The sequence below is a fragment of the Camelus bactrianus genome, chromosome 11 (assembly GCF_048773025.1).
Source record: "Camelus bactrianus isolate YW-2024 breed Bactrian camel chromosome 11, ASM4877302v1, whole genome shotgun sequence".
Classification (NCBI taxonomy): Eukaryota; Metazoa; Chordata; class Mammalia; order Artiodactyla; family Camelidae; genus Camelus; species Camelus bactrianus.
This window is the reverse complement of record NC_133549.1, coordinates 49,423,394-49,443,794: the sequence shown is the minus strand read 5'-3', so window position 1 is coordinate 49,443,794 and position 20,401 is coordinate 49,423,394. Positions and strand designations below refer to the sequence as shown.

The 20,401-nt window shown below is 39.3% G+C and overlaps 2 protein-coding genes across 10 annotated transcripts in view; one reads left to right on the top strand and one right to left on the bottom strand.

The window, feature by feature from the left end:
* Positions 1 to 13,390, bottom strand: part of PANK1 (pantothenate kinase 1) — a 104,598-nt gene extending 91,208 nt beyond the window's left edge. For 2 of the 4 annotated variants that reach the window (XM_045507563.2, XM_074373982.1), the window contains exons 1-2: positions 12,770 to 13,390; positions 719 to 866 (exon numbers count right to left, since the gene is read on the bottom strand). The gene's annotated coding sequence lies outside the window, so the exon portion shown is untranslated. The remainder of the gene's footprint in view (positions 1 to 718; positions 867 to 12,769) is intronic. The other 2 variants (XM_074373983.1, XM_045507564.2) reach the window with 2 other exon arrangements.
* Positions 13,391 to 13,594: 204 nt separating this feature from the next.
* KIF20B (kinesin family member 20B) overlaps positions 13,595 to 20,401 on the top strand; it is a 67,602-nt gene continuing 60,795 nt past the window's right edge. For 4 of the 6 annotated variants that reach the window (XM_045507557.2, XM_045507559.2, XM_010971232.3 and 1 more), the window contains exons 1-2: positions 13,596 to 13,743; positions 17,155 to 17,302. In XM_045507557.2, the coding sequence (XP_045363513.2) occupies positions 13,721 to 13,743; positions 17,155 to 17,302 (171 nt within the window). In that variant the 5' untranslated portion in view covers positions 13,596 to 13,720. Of the gene's footprint in view, positions 13,744 to 17,154; positions 17,303 to 20,401 lie in introns of all 6 variants that reach the window. The other 2 variants (XM_045507558.2, XM_045507560.2) reach the window with 1 other exon arrangement.

Below are 20,401 nucleotides of genomic sequence, written 5' to 3'. Positions count from 1 at the left end.
TAGACCGAAGGCTTAAGGGTAGAGATATCTGTTGCAGAGTGGGTGCTTGATAAATGTTTGTTAAACCCATTATTCAAACCTTTGAAATCAATACATACTCAGTTCGCGGACAGAAAAACCATGTTAGTCTTGCGATTGGCTTTGTAGCAGGAGCTAGGCACTCAGTCTGCTTTTAATAGAATCCCAGGGGTGTAAGAGGCAGTGGTCAATTGCAGACTCTAGAGCCAAACCACCCAGATTCCAATTCCTTTGTTTACTATTTATACAAGAAGTTATTACTTAACATGTGCCAGGCACTTTAATAAGTACTTTACAAGTATCACCCAAATTAAACCCACAACCTCCATGTAGTAGATGTCTTTACTATTCCTTAACAGTGCCATGTCTCAGGTTGTCTCCTTTGTTAAATGTGGGATACTAGTAACAAAATACTTCACAGGGTTATTATTCGGACTGAGTAAGTATAAAATGCTTAGAATAGTATCTGACACATAGAAAGTTAGCTATTACTATCAGTAGAGGCTGTGACCAGGGCAGGAAATGAGTTTGACATAACTTAACAATTTTTTCATCTTATGCTAATGTTCACTTCAAGGGGACAGATGGAATTCTTTGGGATGGGGACTAAATCTTAAGCATCTCCCAGTCAAGTTGGTTCTATGTTTCTAAGGGAAAGCCCAGTTACTGGTACTGAAATGGAAAATGTAGGAAAAATTACCTCTGAAGTCCGTCCAGTTTTCCACGACTGCTCTGCCATCTCCCAAGTCCACATTAGCATCACCTCTTGCTGGGATGTCTGCAAGAGCCTGCTATCTGGTTCAACGGCATCCTCCTTGGCAGCCTCCATTCCTCCACTCCAGGTTAACCTTTTTAAAACAGAAAGGCAAATTGTATTGTATTGTGCTCATGCTTAAAACAGCCCATTGGTTTCTCATTGTTCTTAGAATAAGGATCCAAATCAGTAACTTAGCTGACTAAGTCCTGTAGGATATGGCCCTGGCCCATCCCTCTCCACCATCTCCACCCCAGCCACAACAACCTTCATTCATTGTTCAACAATTATTTGTCTGATCACCATGTATTTGCAGAATCATCAAGGCTACATCAGCGACCCAGGGAAACACAGTTCTTGTACTCAGAGAACTTAACTTTCAGGAGGTGGGAGAATAGCAACAATGACAACAAAAACCAGACATATGATGATTATTATAAAAATATAACAACTGCTGGTTATAATAAGTATAAAAATAGAATTAAGCCTGCAAATTAAAAAGATGGCCATTGAGATAAGGTGAACAGAAAGCCTCTCTAAGATGGTAATATAAGAGATGACATCCAAAGGTGGAAGAGAAGTGAGCCACATGATAAATGGGCAGGAGAGAATTCAGGTGAAAGGGAAGCATGCAAAGTTTCATATACGCTGGAAAGAGCCCAGTGTGTTTGAGGTACCCAGGGCAGATCAACTTACTGCACAAAGTCAAGTTAAGAGAGGAGTATGGTTGGCTGGTGCCTGATCTACAGGGTTTGGTTGGCCACTGTAAAGAACTGGACTTTTTTTTTTCCCTTTTCTTTTTATTTTAGAAAATCTCAAAGCTATTTTTAGAAATTGAAAGAGTGGCACAACGTACATCATTATAACTTTTTATCTAGATCCACAAATTGTTACCTTTGTGTGGCATTTGCTTTTTGTTCTAGTCTCTCTGTTCTCAATTCTTTTGTTCTCCTTAATGTTCTTTGTATTTTGTTTTTTTAATTTTTTGCCAAATCTTTTGAAGGTATATAGTTGCAGACACTGACACTTTGCTGCTAAATACTGAGGCAAACATTTTCCAAAAGCAAAGACATTCTTCTACATAGTCACACATTATCACGTGCCCAAAATTTAATACTGATTCAGCATCATCTATTATGTAGTCCATATTTAAATTCCCTCAATTGTCCACAAAAGGTTTTTGCAGTTACTTTTAAAGATCTATGAACCAGACAAGTTTCATAAATTTCATTTAGCAACATCTGTCTCCTGACTAAAGCAATCCTCCATCTTTTGATTTTCTTTTTCCCTAACATTGATATTTTTGAAGAGCCTAGGTGTGTTGTCTTGTAAAATGCTCTACATTCTCCACCCTCCCCCCCCCTTTTTTGATTGTTTCCTCGTGATTAGATTCAGGATAAACATTTCTGGCAGAAACAGTGTCAGGTGATAGATTGCTTCATTATTGGTGACACTAAGTTTCCTCACTTGGTGAAGGTATGTGTAATAAATAAATCTCTATGTTTTAAAAATTACCTTTTCCCTTAATTAAGAATTGATCTTGAACCAGCTGGAGCTGGAACTGAACGCTGCTGACTCCTGGTTTCTGAGAAAACAAGTTGGGCAAACGTCTTACTGTGTGGGCTGTGAGACGCTTGGAGGACATGTCCCTCAGGGCCCTAGGAAACACAGTAAAACCAGTCTCAAGTGAATCCAGTGAAGCTTGCCACGTTGGAGGCACTTTGGTGCAATGGAAGAAGGGCCACACTGGGAATCAGACTGTGTAGATGCCATCCCATCAGCCACTGAATTTCAGTGATCACAAACTCTGGTGCAGAGAAATAGGTGAAAGCCTCTACCTTACTCTCACCAAAAAAAGAGTTAAGGTACTTCCGGGAGAAGATGGCGGAGTAGAAGGACACTCGCAGGTCACCCTCTCCCACAAATACACCAAGACCCACATCTACAGACCCACTCAGCCAACCAGAGCACCTGTGGAACTCCGACAGAACATCGCCCTCTTCAAAAGATAAAGACGCCAAAAATCTGGTAGGAGAAAAGGAAAAAAGAAAGAAAAGGCAAAGCAGCGCGGGACGGGTCCCGCGGGGAGGGAGCGGCAAAGGAGGACTGGCGCTCGCTCGCTGGGTCTCCCCTCTCCAACTGAGAGGCCAGCGGGACGGAGGGGGAGCCTCCGAGGCTCGGATCTGTACAGAGCAGCCCTTGACTAACAGAACTAAGTTAAACGGGCACAGAGCGTCCCCCCGACACCCAGCCTGAGACGTGGGCCGGCAGCGGCGGGCAGGGCCAGGCTGCACAAGCCGGGCGGAGGACGGAAGTGGCTGCACGGAGGCAGCCCCGGGGGAACGCAAGGGGCTGCGCGCCGTGGCTGTGGGTGCACAGGGCAAAACAACCTGGGCCCTCCATAAAACAGCAAGGTTGATGTGCTCTCGGGGGAAGGGTGCACACCCCCATCTCTGAAAACCCGCGGAAAGTTTTCGGGGAAGAGAGGCGGGGCTCAGGCACAGCCGCCATGTCCTCCGCGCTGAGCACTCAGGCGGGGGCGGGGGCGAAACCTGCATCCGCACCGAAGGGCTTAGCAGCCTCAAAGGCCAGACTGAGACGGGCCTGCAGCCCGTGGCAGATAGGATCCTTCCATCCTGGTCCCTCAGAGAACTTGCTCCACAAAGACAAACAAGGAGCTGGGTTCTGGCTCCAAGCAGGGACAGGGCTGTCCCTCGGTCTTCCCCGAGCCCACCTGCGGAGCGCCGACCAGGGCGGAGCGCGCAGCCGCACAGAGCAGCGGAGCTACCGGCGGCAGCGCAGGTAGAGCGAGAGCGGCCCCCCGCCTTTCGGGCAGGAACACAGCCCCTGACCGAGGTGCTGGGAGGGGGCACGACCCGCCCTCCTACCTGGCCAGTCTGCAACATCTGACTGCGGCATCCGGAGGGGCAGCGACCCGCCCCCCCACAGCAGAGAACTGCACCTGACCCAGTGTTAGGAGGAGGCGCGATCTGCTTGCCGACAGGTGCTGGGAGCAGCACAGAAGAGGGCGCCAACGGAGGGCCTCTGAAAACATCAAGCTGAGCTTCCAAAACAGGACGAAGACAGAAAGACTTCACATTAAAAGCACACAGACTCCAGGAGAACACCGACAACCCCCCCCTTTTTTTTAAATCTGTTTTTACCTGTTCTATTTTCTATTACTCTCTTAATCTTTACTTCTTAATTCATTTCTATTTCTCTTGGGTTTTGATGTCCTGCTATTGATTAGACACAGGTTTCAAATACATCTATTCATCTCCCCCCCCCTTTTTTTGTAAAGGTTTTAAAAGGACGTCTCAACCCGATTAATACTCTGCTTCAACTCACTCTTCTATTATTCATTATACACTGTTTTCAAACCCTCTTTCTCCCTTCTTTTAAAATTCTTTCTCTCTCTCTCTTATTTTTTTTTCTTTTTTTCCTAAGTTCTATTCCTAAATAGGCATCAGATAGATAAAATCCTTAAGGACCAAAATAAACAACTGATACTCCAAAAACCACAGTGCCAGAGAGGTATGAGCAAGATGAAGAAGCAGAAAAACTTCTCCCAATTAAAAGAAGAGAAATCCCCTGAAAGAAAGATCAACGAAATAGACATCGATAGCCTACTAGATTAAGATTTCAAAAAAGGAGTGATCGAATTGCTGAAGGAATTAAAAGAGATAGTTTAGAGATATAAAATATGTCAAAAATGAAATTGAAGCTATAAAGAAGAGCCAAGTAGAATGGGTAAACTCATTGACAGAGATGAGGAATGTTCTAATAGCTGTGCAAAGCTGACTAGATAATGCAGAGGAACGAATTAGTGATCTAGAAGACAGGGCAATAGAAAGCACCCATTCAGAAGAACTACAAGAGAAGCAAATAAAAAATAATGAAAATAGCATAAGGGACCTATGGGATAATATAAAGCGTCCCAATCTTCGCATAATAGGGGTCCCAGAAGGAGAAGAAAGATCAAAGGGGATTGAAAAGGTTTTTGAAGAAATCATGACTGAAAACTTCCCAAACTTAAAGAAGGAATCAGATATCCAAGTACAGGAAGCTCAGAGGGTCCCAAACAGGAAGAACCCAAATAGACCCACACCAAGACATATCATAATCAAGATGGCCAGAGTCAAGGATAAAGAAATGATTCTAAACGCAGCAAGAGAAAAGCAAAGAGTAAGTTACAAGGGAACCCCCATAAGGCTCTCAGCTGATTTCTCTACACAAACACTACAGGCCAGAAGGGAGTGGCAAGATATATTCAAAGCCCTGAATGAAAAAAAGATGCAGCCTAGGATCCTTTATCCAGCAAGGCTATCCTTGAGGATAGAAGGAGAAATAAAGAGTTTCACAGACAAAAAAAAAGCTGCAGGAGTTTAGCAACACTAAACCCATGCTAAAAGAAATATTGAAAGGGCTATTCTAAATAGAAAAGCAGCAGGATGCTACAGAAATGAGAAACACACAACTGGAAAGGTGATAACTCATGAATTACAAATAAAGTAAACATGAAATTATAAAAGAAGACATACAAATCACTGAGAGTGGGAGAGGGAGGCAGGGAAATATAGAATATTTTTTTCTTTCTTTTTAAATTTTTTTTAACAGTAGGATGGGTTTGAGATCATGTTACTATCAGTTTAATAAAAACAGTTATAGTAATGGGTTGATAGATTTACAAAAAAGGGTAACCACAAGCCAAAAATTTACAAAGGAGTCACAAAAATTAAATAAAATCCATGATAATACAAAGGAAAATTACCAAAGCACAAAAGGAAGAAGAAAGGAACAAAGAGGATATACCAATTCAACTGCAAAGATAAGTTCAAAATGGCAATAAACACACATCTATCATTAATTACTGTAAATGTTAATGGACTAAATGCTCCAGTCAAAAGACACAGAGTGGCAGACTGGATAATAAAGCAAGAACCTTCAATATGCTGCATACAAGAGACCCACTTTAGGGAGAAGGACACATATAGATTGAGAGTGAAAGGATGGAAAAGGATATTCCATGCAAATGGAAAAGCCAAAAAAGCAGGTGTTGCAGTACTCATTTCAGACAAAATAGACTTTAAAACAAAGGCCTTAAAGAAAGATAAAGAAGGACATTTTATAATGATTAAAGGAGTGATATATGATGAGGATATTACACTCGTTAATATATATGCACCCAATATAGGAGCACCTAAGTACATACAAGAATTACTAACAGAGATAAAGGGGGATATTGATGGGAATACAATCATAGTTGGAGATTTTAACACTGCATTAACATCACTAGACAGATCTTCCAGACAGAAAATAAACAAGGCAACAGAGAAATTAAATACTACAATAGAAAAGCTAGATTTGGTGGATATTTTCAGAGCATTACACCCCCCAAAAATAGGATATACATTCTTTTCAAGTGCACATGGAACATTTTCCAGGATCGATCATGTACTTGGGCACAAAAGAAACCTCAACAATTTTAAGAAGATAGAAATTATCTCAAGCATCTTTACTGACCACAATGCCATGAAACTGGAAATCAACAACGGAGAAACAAAGGAGAAAAAAAGGAAAGCATGGAGATTAAACAATATGTTATTGAAAAAACAATGGATCAATGAGGAAATCAAAGCTGAAATTAAAAAATACCTTGAGACAAATGAGAATGAAAGCACAACCACTCAAAACCTATGGGACACAGCAAAGGCAGTGCTAAGAGGGAAGTTTATAGCGATACAGGCCTTCCTCAAAAAAGAATAACAATCTCAAATAAACAATTTAACCCACCACCTGAATGAATTAGAAAAAGAAGAACAAAAAGCCCCAAAAAGCAGCAGAAGGAAGGAAATAATAAAGATCAGAGAGGAATTAAATACAATACAGATTAACAAGACTATAGAAAAAATCAACCAAACCAAAAGCTGGTTTTTTGAAAAAGTAAATAAAATCGACAAACCTCTGGCCAAACTCACAAAGAAGAAAAAAGAGAGAGCACAAATTAGCAAAATAAGAAAGGAAAATGGAGAAATTACAACAAACAAAATAGAAATACAGAATATCAAAGGAGAATATTATGAAAAACTATATGGAACCAAACTGGATAACCTAGAGGAGATGGACAAGTTTCTGGAAACATACTGTCCACCAAAACTGAATCAAGAAGAATCTGAGCACTTGAACAATCCGATCACTAGAAAGGAAATAGAAATAGCAATTAAAAACCTCCCTACAAATAAAAGTCCAGGACCGGACGGCTTCACCGGGGAATTCTACCAAACATACAAAGAAGAACTCATACCAGTCCTTCTCAAACTCTTCCAGACGATTGAAAAGGAGGGATTACTCCCAAACTCATTCTATGAAGCCACCATCACCCTGATACCAAAACCAGGCAAAGACACTACAAAAAAAGAGAATTATAGGCCAATATCACTGATGAACATAGACACCAAAATCCTCACCAAAATTTTAGCAAATAGAATCCAACAACACATAAAAAAGATTATACATCATGACCAAGTGGGGTTCATCCCAGGGACACAAGGCTGGTTCAACATACGCAAATCAATCAGTGTAATACATCACATCAACAAGAGAAAGGACAAAAACCACATGATCATCTCAATCGATGCAGAAAAAGCATTTGATAAAATTCAACACCCATTTATGATAAAAACTCTCGCCAAAGTGGGTATAGAGGGAACATATCTCAACATAATAAAAGCTATATATGACAAACCTACAGCCGGCATAGTACTCAACGGTGAAAAACTCAAAAGCTTCCCACTAAAATCTGGGACAAGACAAGGATGCCCACTATCACCACTCCTATTCAACATAGTCCTGGAAGTCCTAGCCACAGCAGTCAGGCAAGAGAAAGAAATAAAAGGGATCCAAATTGGAAAAGAAGAGGTAAAAGTGTCATTATATGCTGATGACATGTTACTATATATAGAAAACCCTAAAAGGTCCACACAAAAGCTACTAGAGCTGATTGAAGAATTCAGCAAGGTAGCAGGTTACAAAATTAACGTTCAAAAATCAGTTGCATTTCTTTACACTAACGATAAATCAACAGAAGAAGAAAGTAAAGAAACAATCCCCTTTAAAATAGCATCCAAAGTAATAAAATATCTGGGAATAAATCTAACCAAGGAGGTGAAAGAATTATACACAGAAAACTATAAACCATTGATGAAGGAAATTAAAGAAGACTTTAAAAAATGGAAAGATATTCCATGCTCTTGGATTGGAAGAATCAATATTGTTAAAATGGTCACACTGCCCAAGGCAATCTGCAGATTTAATGCAATCCCTATCCAATTACCCAGGACATATTTCACAGAACTAGAACAAATCATAATAAAATTCATATGGAACCATCAAAGACCTAGAATTGCCAAAGCATTACTGAAGAGAAAGAAAGAGGCTGGAGGAATAACTCTCCCAGACTTCAGGCAATACTATAGAGCTACAGTCATCAAGACAGCATGGTATTGGTACCAAAACAGACATATAGACCAATGGAACAGAATAGAGAGCCCAGAAATGAACCCACAAACTTTTGGTCAACTCATCTTTGACAAAGGAGGCAAGAATATACATTGGAATAAAGACAGTCTCTTCAGCAAATGGTGTTGGGAAAACTGGACAGCAGCATGTAAAACAATGAAGCTAGAACACTCCCTTACACCATATACAAAAATCAACTCAAAATGGATTAAAGACTTAAACATAAGACAAGATACAATAAAACTCCTAGAGGAAAACATAGGCAAAACATTATCTGACATACATATAAAAAATTTTCTCCTAGAAGAAATAAAAGCAAGAATAAACAAATGGGACCTAATGAAACTTACAAGCTTCTGCACAGCAAAGGAAACCAGAAATAAAACAAGAAGAAAACCTACGGAATGGGAGAAAATTTTTGCAAGTGAAACCGACAAAGGCTTGATCTCCAGAATATATGAGCAGCTCATACGACTCAATAAGAAAAAAATAAACAACCCAATCCAAAAATGGGCAGAAGACCTAAACAAGCAATTCTCCAAGGAAGACATACAAATGATCAAAAAGCACATGAAAAAATGCTCAATATCACTAATTATCAGAGAAATGCAAATCAAAACTACGAGGTATCACCTCACACCAGTCAGAATGGCCGTCATTCAAAAATCCACAAATGACAAATGCTGGAGAGGCTGTGGAGAAAGGGGAACCCTCCTACACTGCTGGTGGGAATGCAGTTTGGTGCAGCCACTATGGAAAACAGTGTGGAGATTCCTCAAAAGACTAGTAATAGACTTACCATATGACCCAGGAATCCCACTCCTGGGCTTGTATCCAGAAGGAAATCTACTTCAGGATGACACCTGCACCCCAGTGTTCATAGCAGCACTATTTACAATAGCCAAAACATGGAAACAGCCTAAATGTCCATCAACAGGTGACTGGATAAAGAAGAGGTGGTATATTTATACAATGGAATACTACTCAGCCATAAAAACCGACAACATAATGCCATTTGCAGCAACATGGATGCTCCTGGAGAATGTCATTCTAAGTGAAGTAAGCCAGAAAGAGAAAGAAAAATACCATATGAGATCGCTCATATGTGGAATCTAAAAAACAAAAACAAAAACAAACAAACAAACAAAAATAAAGGACAGAAATAGACTCACAGACTGAGAATACAGACTTGTGGTTACCAGGGGGGTGGAGGGTGGGAAGGGATAGACTGGGATTTCAAAATTGTAGAATAGACTACACTGTATAGCACAGGGAAATATACACAAAATGTTATGATAACTCACAGAGAAAAAAATGTGACAATGAGTGTGTATAAGTCCATGAATAACTGAAAAATTGTGCTGAACACTGGAATTTGACACAACATTGTAAAATGATTATAAATCAATAAAAAATGTTTAAAAAAAAAAAAAAGAATTGATCTTTAGGGTGATTCTTTGCGATAGTGTCAATATCCTGCTCCTCAAAGACCATTTAGCCAATGGTTTAGAATCTTTTATCCATCATTTTAGCATTCATTAATAAGCTTTATCTATGTCAGTCTTTACATTGGGAGTTGCAAAATGGGGATTTTTAATTTATTATTCCTTTTGTACTCATTAACTGACATTCTGGTGTAAAGAAAAACTGTTCACTCTTAAGTCCTTTTTCCTCTATTCCCCACCCCCTACCATGAAGAGAACTTAAAAAAATTAGATCTGCTTTAATCTGTTACCATCATTATTCTTTCTGATGCTCAAATTTTTCCAAACACGGTCAGTGGGAGCCCCTGTAGGCCAGGTCCACTGTCCTTTTCAAAGGACCCCATTAATCTTTACGGACTTCTTTGCTTCCTATTCATTCTGGGCTCACTTTGCAATTTCCCTGCTTCAGATCTGGAATCAGCCTTCTCTCCAAAGAGATCTGGTTCCTTTTAGTGATAAATGGTATTTAGAAACCATTTGAGTGGCTTGGTCCTGGGGGTGCTGATTGTTACAGGGCGGTCAGGGCTTCCCGGCCTCCAGACCCTCTCAATGGACACAATTAAGATTTTTTTAAAAAATCACAACTTCATTCTACTACCAATGTCATGGGGTTCTTCCTTATTTTCTATCATTCCATATTTGTTATTTCCTTTCTCCCACAGTGAGAACCCTGGTACCAAACAACATGAATACATTTACTCATTTGCTTTGTCCTATAACACGTGAATAATAGTTTCAAAATTACTACACCAATACCCCTTCCAATATCAAATCTCCTAAGCCAAGTTATTGATTTTTTTGGCATTTCTTTTTGCTCCTATATCATATCCTCCACTTGCTAACTCCAGTATACAGAGTACTGTGCTCAAATTAATTGAACAAGTTCTTTTTCTTTGTGTGGCTATGCTAGCAATCTGATAATACAGGTAAGTTCATTTCTTTCTTTGTGTTATATTTTAGGGCTTGTTTTTATTTCCATTGGTTAAGATTTAATTTTTAAAAAAAGCAAAACTCTATTTAACAAAAAAGGTACTCAGAGAAGCCACACTCCCATCACTAATCCTTGCAAAACATTCCCATGCCCTATAGATAATAACCATTTTCAATTAATTTTCTCATTTATAGTTTCTGAATTTCTAGCTTCAAAAATAAGCCAAAAATGTGAATGTGGTAATATATACCTAAGTTTGTAGACCCATTTCTCTTTCTTACACAAAAGTTAGTGTATTCTTTTACACCTTTTTCCTTCACTTAACAATATAAATACGTTTTATTCCAAAAAGTCACTGAAGGGCTTTAAGCCAGGAACTGACATAATCATTTCCATTTTGAGATTGGCTGGGCTGCTCTATAAAGAATGGAGGGTTCAGGACCTGAAGCAGGAAGACCAGTTGGTAGGCTGTCGTCTGGGCTACGAAAAGGGAAAGGAATATTTATTTCACTTACAACACAAAAGTACAACAAATAAATTTGTTTATGAACTGGATGAGCATGGTGAGGTAAAAGGACTCAAAGATGATTCTTTGTCTTGAATAACTGGGTAGATACACAGTGGTGTCATTTACTGAGACAGATTGAGGAGGAGAGAATTTGGGTTTTGGAATGAAAAATCAAGGTCCCATATTGAATATGTTAAGTTAGAGATATCTGTTACACATCCAAGTGGAAATGTTAAGAGGATAATGAGATATTTGCATCTGGTTGGAGCTCAGAGGAGAGGTTTGGGGAGGATAAGGAACTTAGGAGTCACCAGGATAAAGATAATTAAATCCAAGGGTGTTGATGAGGTTGCCAAGAAGAAGACTGTAGAGGAGAGAAAAGCAGGCTCAGGATCAGGTTCTGAGGATTCCCATAATTTTGAGACAGAAAAAGGAGACTAAGCTGGGTGGCCAGTGAGGTTAAGAGTAAACAACAAGAGAGTGACATTTTGTTGACTCAGACGCCAAATGAAGAGTGTTTCAAGGCGGAAACAACTGTGTGTATGAAACATTAAACTGTGCAGAATGTTTCTGGGACCTAGAATAAAATAAGGCAGAGAACCTACTGGATTTTGTATTTATCCTTCCCCTGTGCCTGGTATTATGTTCCCTACACCTGGAGTGCTTATTTCTCTCTTTTTTTTAAACCTAGTTACTGCCTGAAGACCCTTGGAGACCCAGATTAAACATTATTTGCTCAGGTTCCCGTGACATAGTCTTACAGCTCTAAGAACCATTTCCTTCAAATCACTCAGTACAGTTGTAATTTCTCAATTATTTGCATTTGTAATTTTGTTCCCAGTTATTAGAATACAAGCTCCTTTAGGGTGAGTGTCTGTTTTGCTCACTCTTCTCCACTGTTTCACTAACTCCTGGCCTACTGTTTGGCACATAGGTTTTCAATAAGTATTTAAATGTAGCACCTGGGGGGCTCAAAAGCTGGAAATGAGTAACAGCTAGTAAAAGCAATAAAGGCATTACCAGGTATGGCCGGAAGTGCAGATTTAGCCGTAGACTTGTCTGGGGGAGCAATGGAGAATTTGACACAGAGGACCCTAAGGACTTGAGTTCCAGCTGGACAGTAAAACACAGTTTTTATTTTACCTTTCCTCCTTTCTTCCCTTTCACACCTACTTTCTCTGTTCATTTTTACTCCTGGTCTCGCATTCTCTTCTCTACTCCAAACTGGTGCACCTCAAATATGACTATTTTGTAGGGGAAGAAGGGAAACTGAATGAGGAGACAGTGGGAAGTTAGATTGGGAAGGGGGAGGTTATGGGAGATATAAATATAAAATAAGGAAGGGAAGACAGTAAGTTTCAAACCAGTTACTATTCTACAAACTATTAAAATAGTTGAAAGTGAGACCACATGTGAGAGGCAGGATCTTGAAATCATTCAGCTGAGAGTTTAAAATTCCACCTCCATTAATAGCCATATGCCTTTCAGCAAATTACTTAAACATACGAACTCAGTTTCCTCAGAATCTATAAAAAGGGTATAATAATAGGACCTACCTGAAAAGGTTGTTCTCAGGATCAGTGGGACGATCCATTTTAAATGCTTAGATCTTGACTGGCACAGGGTAAACGCTCCATTAACATTAGCAGTTACTTTTCTTTAAAACGAAGTACAGCAGGAAGAGACGGTCTAAATACTTGTCATTTGAATGTAATAACACTACATTCAAAAGAAGAGGACCACTTTAAAAGAAGAGACGTACTGGCACTTACATTTTGGGCATTGCAAACACCTTGCCTCTGCATGGAAGATAGATTGTCACAGTACAGCGCTTCACAGCAGTAGCTGCTTTATATTTTCAGGAAGGCAAAAAAAAAAAAAATCCCAAAACCAAAAATGCTTATGAAAATTTATTCTGAGAAAAATTTACTTCTTTCAGGAGGGCCACTGTGGACGACAGGCAGGATCATGCAGCGAAGGAAGTGACCCTCCGAGTGCGGGCAGCGCTCGTTCTGACTCTCCGGATGCGGAGCCCGTTCCGGCCTGCAGGGACAAGGCCATTTCTCGACCGGTTCCTAGGGGACTCGCGGGGATAAGTGTAGTGGCACCGGCCTCACTTCGGGACCTTCGCCACACCTTTATTGTCTCCAGGACGGAATCCGAGATCGGCGTCCCATCCGGCAGAGGGTGGTCCCCACCGTAGTCGCGAGGCAGGGTCCTACCCTGCCGGGCGCGTCGAGCCCCGCGGGAAGCTCCGCCCACCGTCCTCCTCCGCCCATTGGTCGCCCGGCATTCCGAGACCCTCCTCCCAGATTTGAAAGCATCTCCTGGGAGCTGGTGGGAAGCTCACAGCGGCTGTCGGCTGCGCCCGGAAGCCCCGCCCACTCCCAGCGTTCAGTGCGGGGCCTTGGCCGCCATTGTTTGAATTTGAAAAGGAATATACGTCTGTGGTGCTCGCTGGTCGGGCTGGCAGGACGACGTTTGCGGGTGAGGGTGCGAGGAAGGCGATGGGAGACTCCGCACACACCAGGTGACTGGGGGAAACGGTTCAGGCAGCGTGCGCACATTCCGACGGGGCTCGTGACGCCCCTGAAATTACTCAGGAACTGGGTTGTGGAGCAGTGAGGACGCCTTGGGCACCGGGTGCGCTTTGGAAAGCTGAGGCTTAGGGTTTAATCTGTGTCCGCCGCCTCTTGTTAGCTGTGTGACGCAAGGCAACGTCTTTAAACTCTGGGCCTGTTTCTTCGTTTGTTACCAGGGATTAATGATAGAACCTACCTCTTCGGGCTCTTATGAATATAAAATGATAATATATAAAGCTGTTAGAAAGAGTGCCGGTATATAGTAGGCACCAAGTGTTTGCAATCGTTAATATTTTTATTATTGTTGCTTTTGTTATTGACAGATCTAGCGTCCTGAATCCCTAAGGTGAGCAGTTCGCTCGGCAAGTGGCATGCTCTCATTTTGTGGGATTCCTGTGGTGGCAGTCTGCAGTTAATTCCCAGGTTGCTGCCGGTGCCTGGGGCTCGCACTTCTTGAACTTTGTAGTGCTAAGCGGAAGGGGATGTGTGTGGCTAGTGCTGTCATGACCAGTTTGGAAGGTTTCCCCCATCTCCTACTTTTTCTTTCAGTGATAACTGCCTGGTGCAGCACTCAAATATTCCTTGCAGAAGGACTAGTTGACAAAAGTTCACGCCTTATGGATTAGCTTGTTTATAATCCCAAAGATGGTTAAATTCAGATTTGTTTTTGTTCTTGAAATAAGGTAGCAATTTACCCAGAAGCAGCATAGCAGTGTATACGTTTTATTAGGTGTACAAGATCTGAGACTTCAGGTTACAAAATAATATAAAGAACTCATTAGTTGTGAAGACTTAAAATTTTTTTTTAATTTTTTTTTTTGGTGGGGGGAGACAATTAGGTTTATTATTATTAATTTACTTTTTAATGAAGGTACTGGGGATTGAACCCAGGACCTGATGCATGCTAAGCATGCACTCTACCGCTGAGCTATATCCTCCCCACAGTGAAGACATTTTTCAGACTGTATATTGTGGATGACATTCAGAAACCACATTCAGCAGCAGTTATTTTTCACCAGCCTTCAATCATGGAATCTCACTGGCGAGATGATAAAAGATACAGTTTCTCAGTTGTGGGAACAGCCTTTCCAAATTAGGTCTTGAACCCTGCTGTTGCTAAAGATATCTCTAAAGAGTAGGGCCAAATAATTTTTTGGGGAGGTATAGAGGACTTTATTTATTATTATTTAAGTCACTATGCAGAGAATCTTCATCACTACATGAATCTCTGAATTTGTTGTCAGGGATTCAGAGTAGTATAAGACGTGGTCCTTGATCACAAGAAGTTTCTAGTCAGGGAGGCCACACAAAATTAGAAGTTAACTGAAAGTACAGGAAGTGACTGTATATCTCAACAATTTTTTAAGTGTTAAGAGGCAGTTTATTCATTGAAAACTGAACATATAAGCAAGTAGAAACTACTATAACCTTACTCTTTTTTAGGAGGTACAATATTCTTTCTAAGTTACTAATTTCATAAAATATTTATCAACACTTTTTTTTTAACCAAAAATTAATTGAAGGCAAAGAATGACACCTCCCTGTTTCCTGGACATTTCTATGAAATCTGAGATATGAAATGTCAAGCCAGTACTTCCATGTTTTTGCAAACTTTTCTCTCATGTTCTCCTAGATCAGTGTTTTTTTTTATTCTATCAGTTACCTTTTTGCTTAATTTTCATCCATAAATTACATGTTTGAAGTATTCTATTGGACTTCATTTAAGTAATTTTCTCATTTGATTACATCACTGATTGTACAATAAAAAAAAACAATGAAGGTGTTAAACTTGCTTAATTATATGGTTGGTTGATCCTATAGTTTGCTGGGTTTTGTTGAAAGCAAATGTATAACTTCCTTAAGTCTTTTTGCAATTTAGGAAAAACAGAAAATTGAAAACAGCCCTATTGTATTGAGTTTGGGGAGTTTCAGGGCTGAGCAAGGAAAAAGATACCACCACAAGGCGGCAGTAACACACAAGGGGCTTTACTGGGGTAACACTTTGACAGGACTGCATGCTGGGAAAGTCGCCCGCAGTATGAGACCTTCCAGAGACTAGAGTGAAGGGCCATCACCTAGAAGGGGAAGAGGGCAAGGGAACTGGGAGGGGCCAGGGGACTGGGAGAGGGAGTGATGTTGCTCAGCAGCACAGTAGGGAGTCCCTGTGTCAGAGGCTTGGGGTCTTCATAGTCCTGGATGTTATCTGTGGCTAGCAGATGATGGGTGCAGTTTCATGGGATATACAAACCAGTTAGGCTCTGTATAGCTAAAAATAAGCGTATTTTGGCTATATTTAAAGTAAATGGATATGGGGAGGTGTTGAGTGTAGCTCAGTGCTACAGTGCATGCCTAACATACATGAAGTCCTGGGTTCAATCCCCAGTACCTCCACTAAAATAATTAATTAATTAATTAAAAATAAATAAAGTAAGTGGATGTGTGAAAATTTGAGTTTCACACCTCAGTAGATTTTTGAAGTAATGTTTGTGGCCTGCTGTGAAGAAGTAAACAACAAGGACTATCTTTGACTCATTTACTTAATGTCTGCGGATGCCCATTACTAACTACCTTCTTGAGCCAGGAACCCTGGTTGGCAGTCGCTGTCCTGGATATTTCATAATGTTCAAAGAGTAAAGCGCTCACTCCTTTTCCCCCTGGTATTGTGCAGTAAATATTTGAATGTTAATATTTTATCAGTGAAGGTTACCTCTGGGTTTACCTTTAAATTTAGTACCTTGGTGTTTAATTTAGTTGTAATAGTTTACTGATGCATTATTTCATGTTAAACTTAATTTTTAAGACCTGTGATGTATCAGGTACTGTTTCGAATGTGTTCATATACTTTTTTTCACTTTTATTTAGAAGAATTCAATTGAAAGTAATTGTCCAGATAACTGACTTTAAATTCTAAATGCAACGTTACAAAGTCTATAAGTAACATTCTTCAGAAGATACTAAACAACGAAAAACAGAAGGTTATAATTTACTCCACCCTCACTGTTTGATTTCTGAGAGGATATCAGGTGGAGGCTGAATGTTTTATACTATCATACTTTCTGGATTATCTTTACTCATGAAATCTCTTTGGATGAATCTACCCATGCACCGGTGGTGTGTGGATCATATGAATAGTAGTGGTAGGTTGTGTCCAATATTAGTTTTTTCAGAGTCTGTAAATAATTTGATCTTTTGTCTTTTCCATGGGTCGTCACGTTATAGATGAAGTCCAATGTTTTCCTTTTGGAAATCTAGCTATATGGAGGAAAGTAATGGGCTGGACTCACAGACTTTTTAAATAATGGATGGCTTGTATATTGATTTATGGAGGTTATCTAAAGAAATTACTGTTATTCTTGCAGAATGGAATCTAACTTAAATCAGGATGGGGTGCCTAGACCATCTTATGTTTTCAGTGCTGACCCAGTTGAAAGGCCTTCGGAAATAAATTTTGATGGCATTAAGCTTGACCTCTCTCGTGAATTTTCCTTAGTTGCTTCAAGCACTGAGGTAAGTACAACAGAGTTATGTTGACTATCATGATTGAGTGGAACTGGGTACGTGCATGTGTGTGCTTGTGCACACGTACACACACGTGGACAGATACAAGAGCAGAGGTTTCCCCACTTTGTAGACTTAAGGCAAACTTCCATCTTAGTAATTTTTTCATGGTGTCCTAAACACATTAACAGTTCCTTTTCAAATAATAGGTGCAAACTATTTAATAACTGTTTGTGCCCTAACCTAGTAGCCATTTGGAAAAAAAATTAATGTTTTATTTCATTCTTCAGTAACCACGGTTACTTCCTAATGGGCTTTGTGTGCCTTTTGGGTGCTGCACAACTTCTCAAGCTTTGGAATTAGATTGGATACTGCCACCCTCATTTCCTGTTATTCGTTGTTTTGGGGCTGTACTTACTTTTTATCACAACCACCACTGGAAATCCACCTTCACTAAGATATGCCATCACAAAAGAAACAGTGTGATCTAATGTTGAAACTGAACTACTTCGAGTTAATAGTTCATGGTGTTCAACATATGTCAGGTGCTGCTGTGGGTCTTTCAAAAATGTAAACTGTCCACTATGCCCCTAGGAATTGCAGGCCTTAGTTTAAAAAATAATGCAGATTAAAGAAAAATTTACTTAGTAGTGTTTAAGAAATAAAAGTCCTTCTACCACTCTACCTTCAATCACTATGTTTGCTGCTTTTCTTTATAGACTTGTTCTTATACATTTACTTTCAATCCATTTATATTCTGTTTATTGCAGATTAGACTTAATTTTGATGCCTTAGAGAGATGGACTAATCCATTTTATAAAGAATGATGGAAAGGGAAAGGAGAGTATAGGGGACTTAGATAAAAGAATAGTTATTTAATACCCATCGTATGCCAGGCTCTTTAACTTTAGCTAAGTTAATCAGAAAAAGAAAAGGGAGGAAGGGATAAATGCTTCTCGATATATAAATGGAATTATACATTACATAGTCTTTTTTGTGTGCCTTCTTTCACATAACACAAAGGTCAGTATACAAAGGCCTATTTTTGTATTGTTCACAAGCTAAGAATGATTTTTACATTTTTAAGTGGTTGAAGAAAAATCAAAAGAAAAATAACGTTTCATGATGTGAAAATTATACGAAATTCAAACTTAAAGTTTTGCTGAATCACAGCCATACTTACCGGTTTACTTATTTTCTAGATCTGCTTTTGCACAACAATGGCAGAGTTGAGTAGTTGTGACAGACTGTGGGACCTGTAGGGCCTAAAATATTAACTGTCTTTTCTTTACAAAAAAAATTTGCTGACCCTTTGCTTATTTAGCATGATGTTTTTGAGATTTATTGACACATCATGTGTCAGTAATTTGTTACTTTTTGTTTCTGAACAGCAATACCTTGTGCAGATATGCCACATTTCCTTCTACAATTTGATGGACATTTGATTTGGGTGGTTTCCATTTTGGGGCCATTACAAATACTGCTTCTCTGAACATTCATTTGCAAGCCTCTCTGTGAACTTGTGTTTTCATTTCTCTTGGGGAAATAGTTAGGAGTAATTGTGGGTCAAATGATAAGTGCATATTTAACTTCATAAAAACTGTTTTCCCAAGTGGCCATACCAGCACCAGCAATGTATGCAGGTTCCAGTTTCTCCACCTCTTTGCCAGCTCTTGGTAATTTTCTGAGTGTAGTAGTAGTACCTTATTGTGGTTCTAGTTTGCATTTCCCTAAATGAGCACTATTTCAAGTATTTCTTGTACCTTTTTTTGTAAAATGTCTCTTCAAATTTTTTCCCCTTTTAAAAAGATTAGGTTGTTTGTTTTATTATTGACTTGTGAGAACTCTTTATGCATTGTAGATACATGTCCTTTATCAGGTAAATAGGGTCTTGATTAATAGAGGTTTTTAATTTTAAAACCCAATTAAATTTTTTTTTCTTTTATGGTAATTTCTTTTGAATCCTCTCTAAGAAATCTTTGCCCAAGGTTGTGAAGGTTTTTTGAACATTTTCTTCTAGAAATGATTAGAGCCTTGGTTTTAATGGTTGTATTTGTTATCCATCTTGAATTAGTTTTTGTGTATGGTTGATGTAGGTGTCCAGGTTGGTTGATTGATTTTCTTACTGCCATTTATCTAGTTATTTTAACATTTTGTGTTGAAAAAACTTTATTTTCCCCATTATATTGTTTTGGTGCCTTTATTGATTATCACATGGGTGTGTATATATGTGTGGTTCTATTTCTGCATAATTCTCTTTCATTGACTTATTTGTCCATCCTTATGCCTATACTTCACTGTCTATTTCTGTAGGTTTCTAATAATACTTGAGATCAGGCAGTATGAGTTCTCCAACTTTGCTTTTCTTTTTTAGGAGTATTTTGGGTTTCCTAGGTTCTTTCCATATTCATACATTTTAGAATTGGCATACCAGTTTTCATAAAATAGTCTCCTGGGATTTTGGACTGGGATTGCGCTGAATCTATGAATCAATTTGGAGAGAATTGACATTTTAATAATACTGAGAGTTTTCATCTATAATCATGGTATATTTCTCCATTAATTTAGGTCTTTAACGTTTTAGCAATGTTTTGTACTTCTCAGTGTAGAGGCCTTTAACATCTTTTGTTAAATACACTCATTAACATGTCATGGTATTTGATGCAATTGTAAATGATATTTTTAACAGCTTTATTGAAGTACAATTGAGATACAGTAAACTGCACATGTTTGAAAAGTTTTGGATGAGACCATCACTACAACCAAGATAGTGAATATCTCTATTACTCCTAAAAGTTTCCTGTGCCTCCTTGTAATCTCTCCCTCCCATCACATCTCCAAGTAACCACCGATCAGATTTTCTGTCAGTATACATTAGTTTGCACTTCTAGAGTTTTTTTATAAATGAAGGAGGGGATCTGGTTTCATTTACTGAGCGTAATTATTTTGAGTTTTATGCATGTTGTATGTATCAATAGGTCATTACTTTTTACTGCCAGTTGTTTGGCTATGCCACAATTCGTTTATCCATTCACTTGCTGATGGACATTTGTGTTTATAGTTTCTAGCTATTACAAACAAAGCTTCTATGAACATTTGTGTATAAAT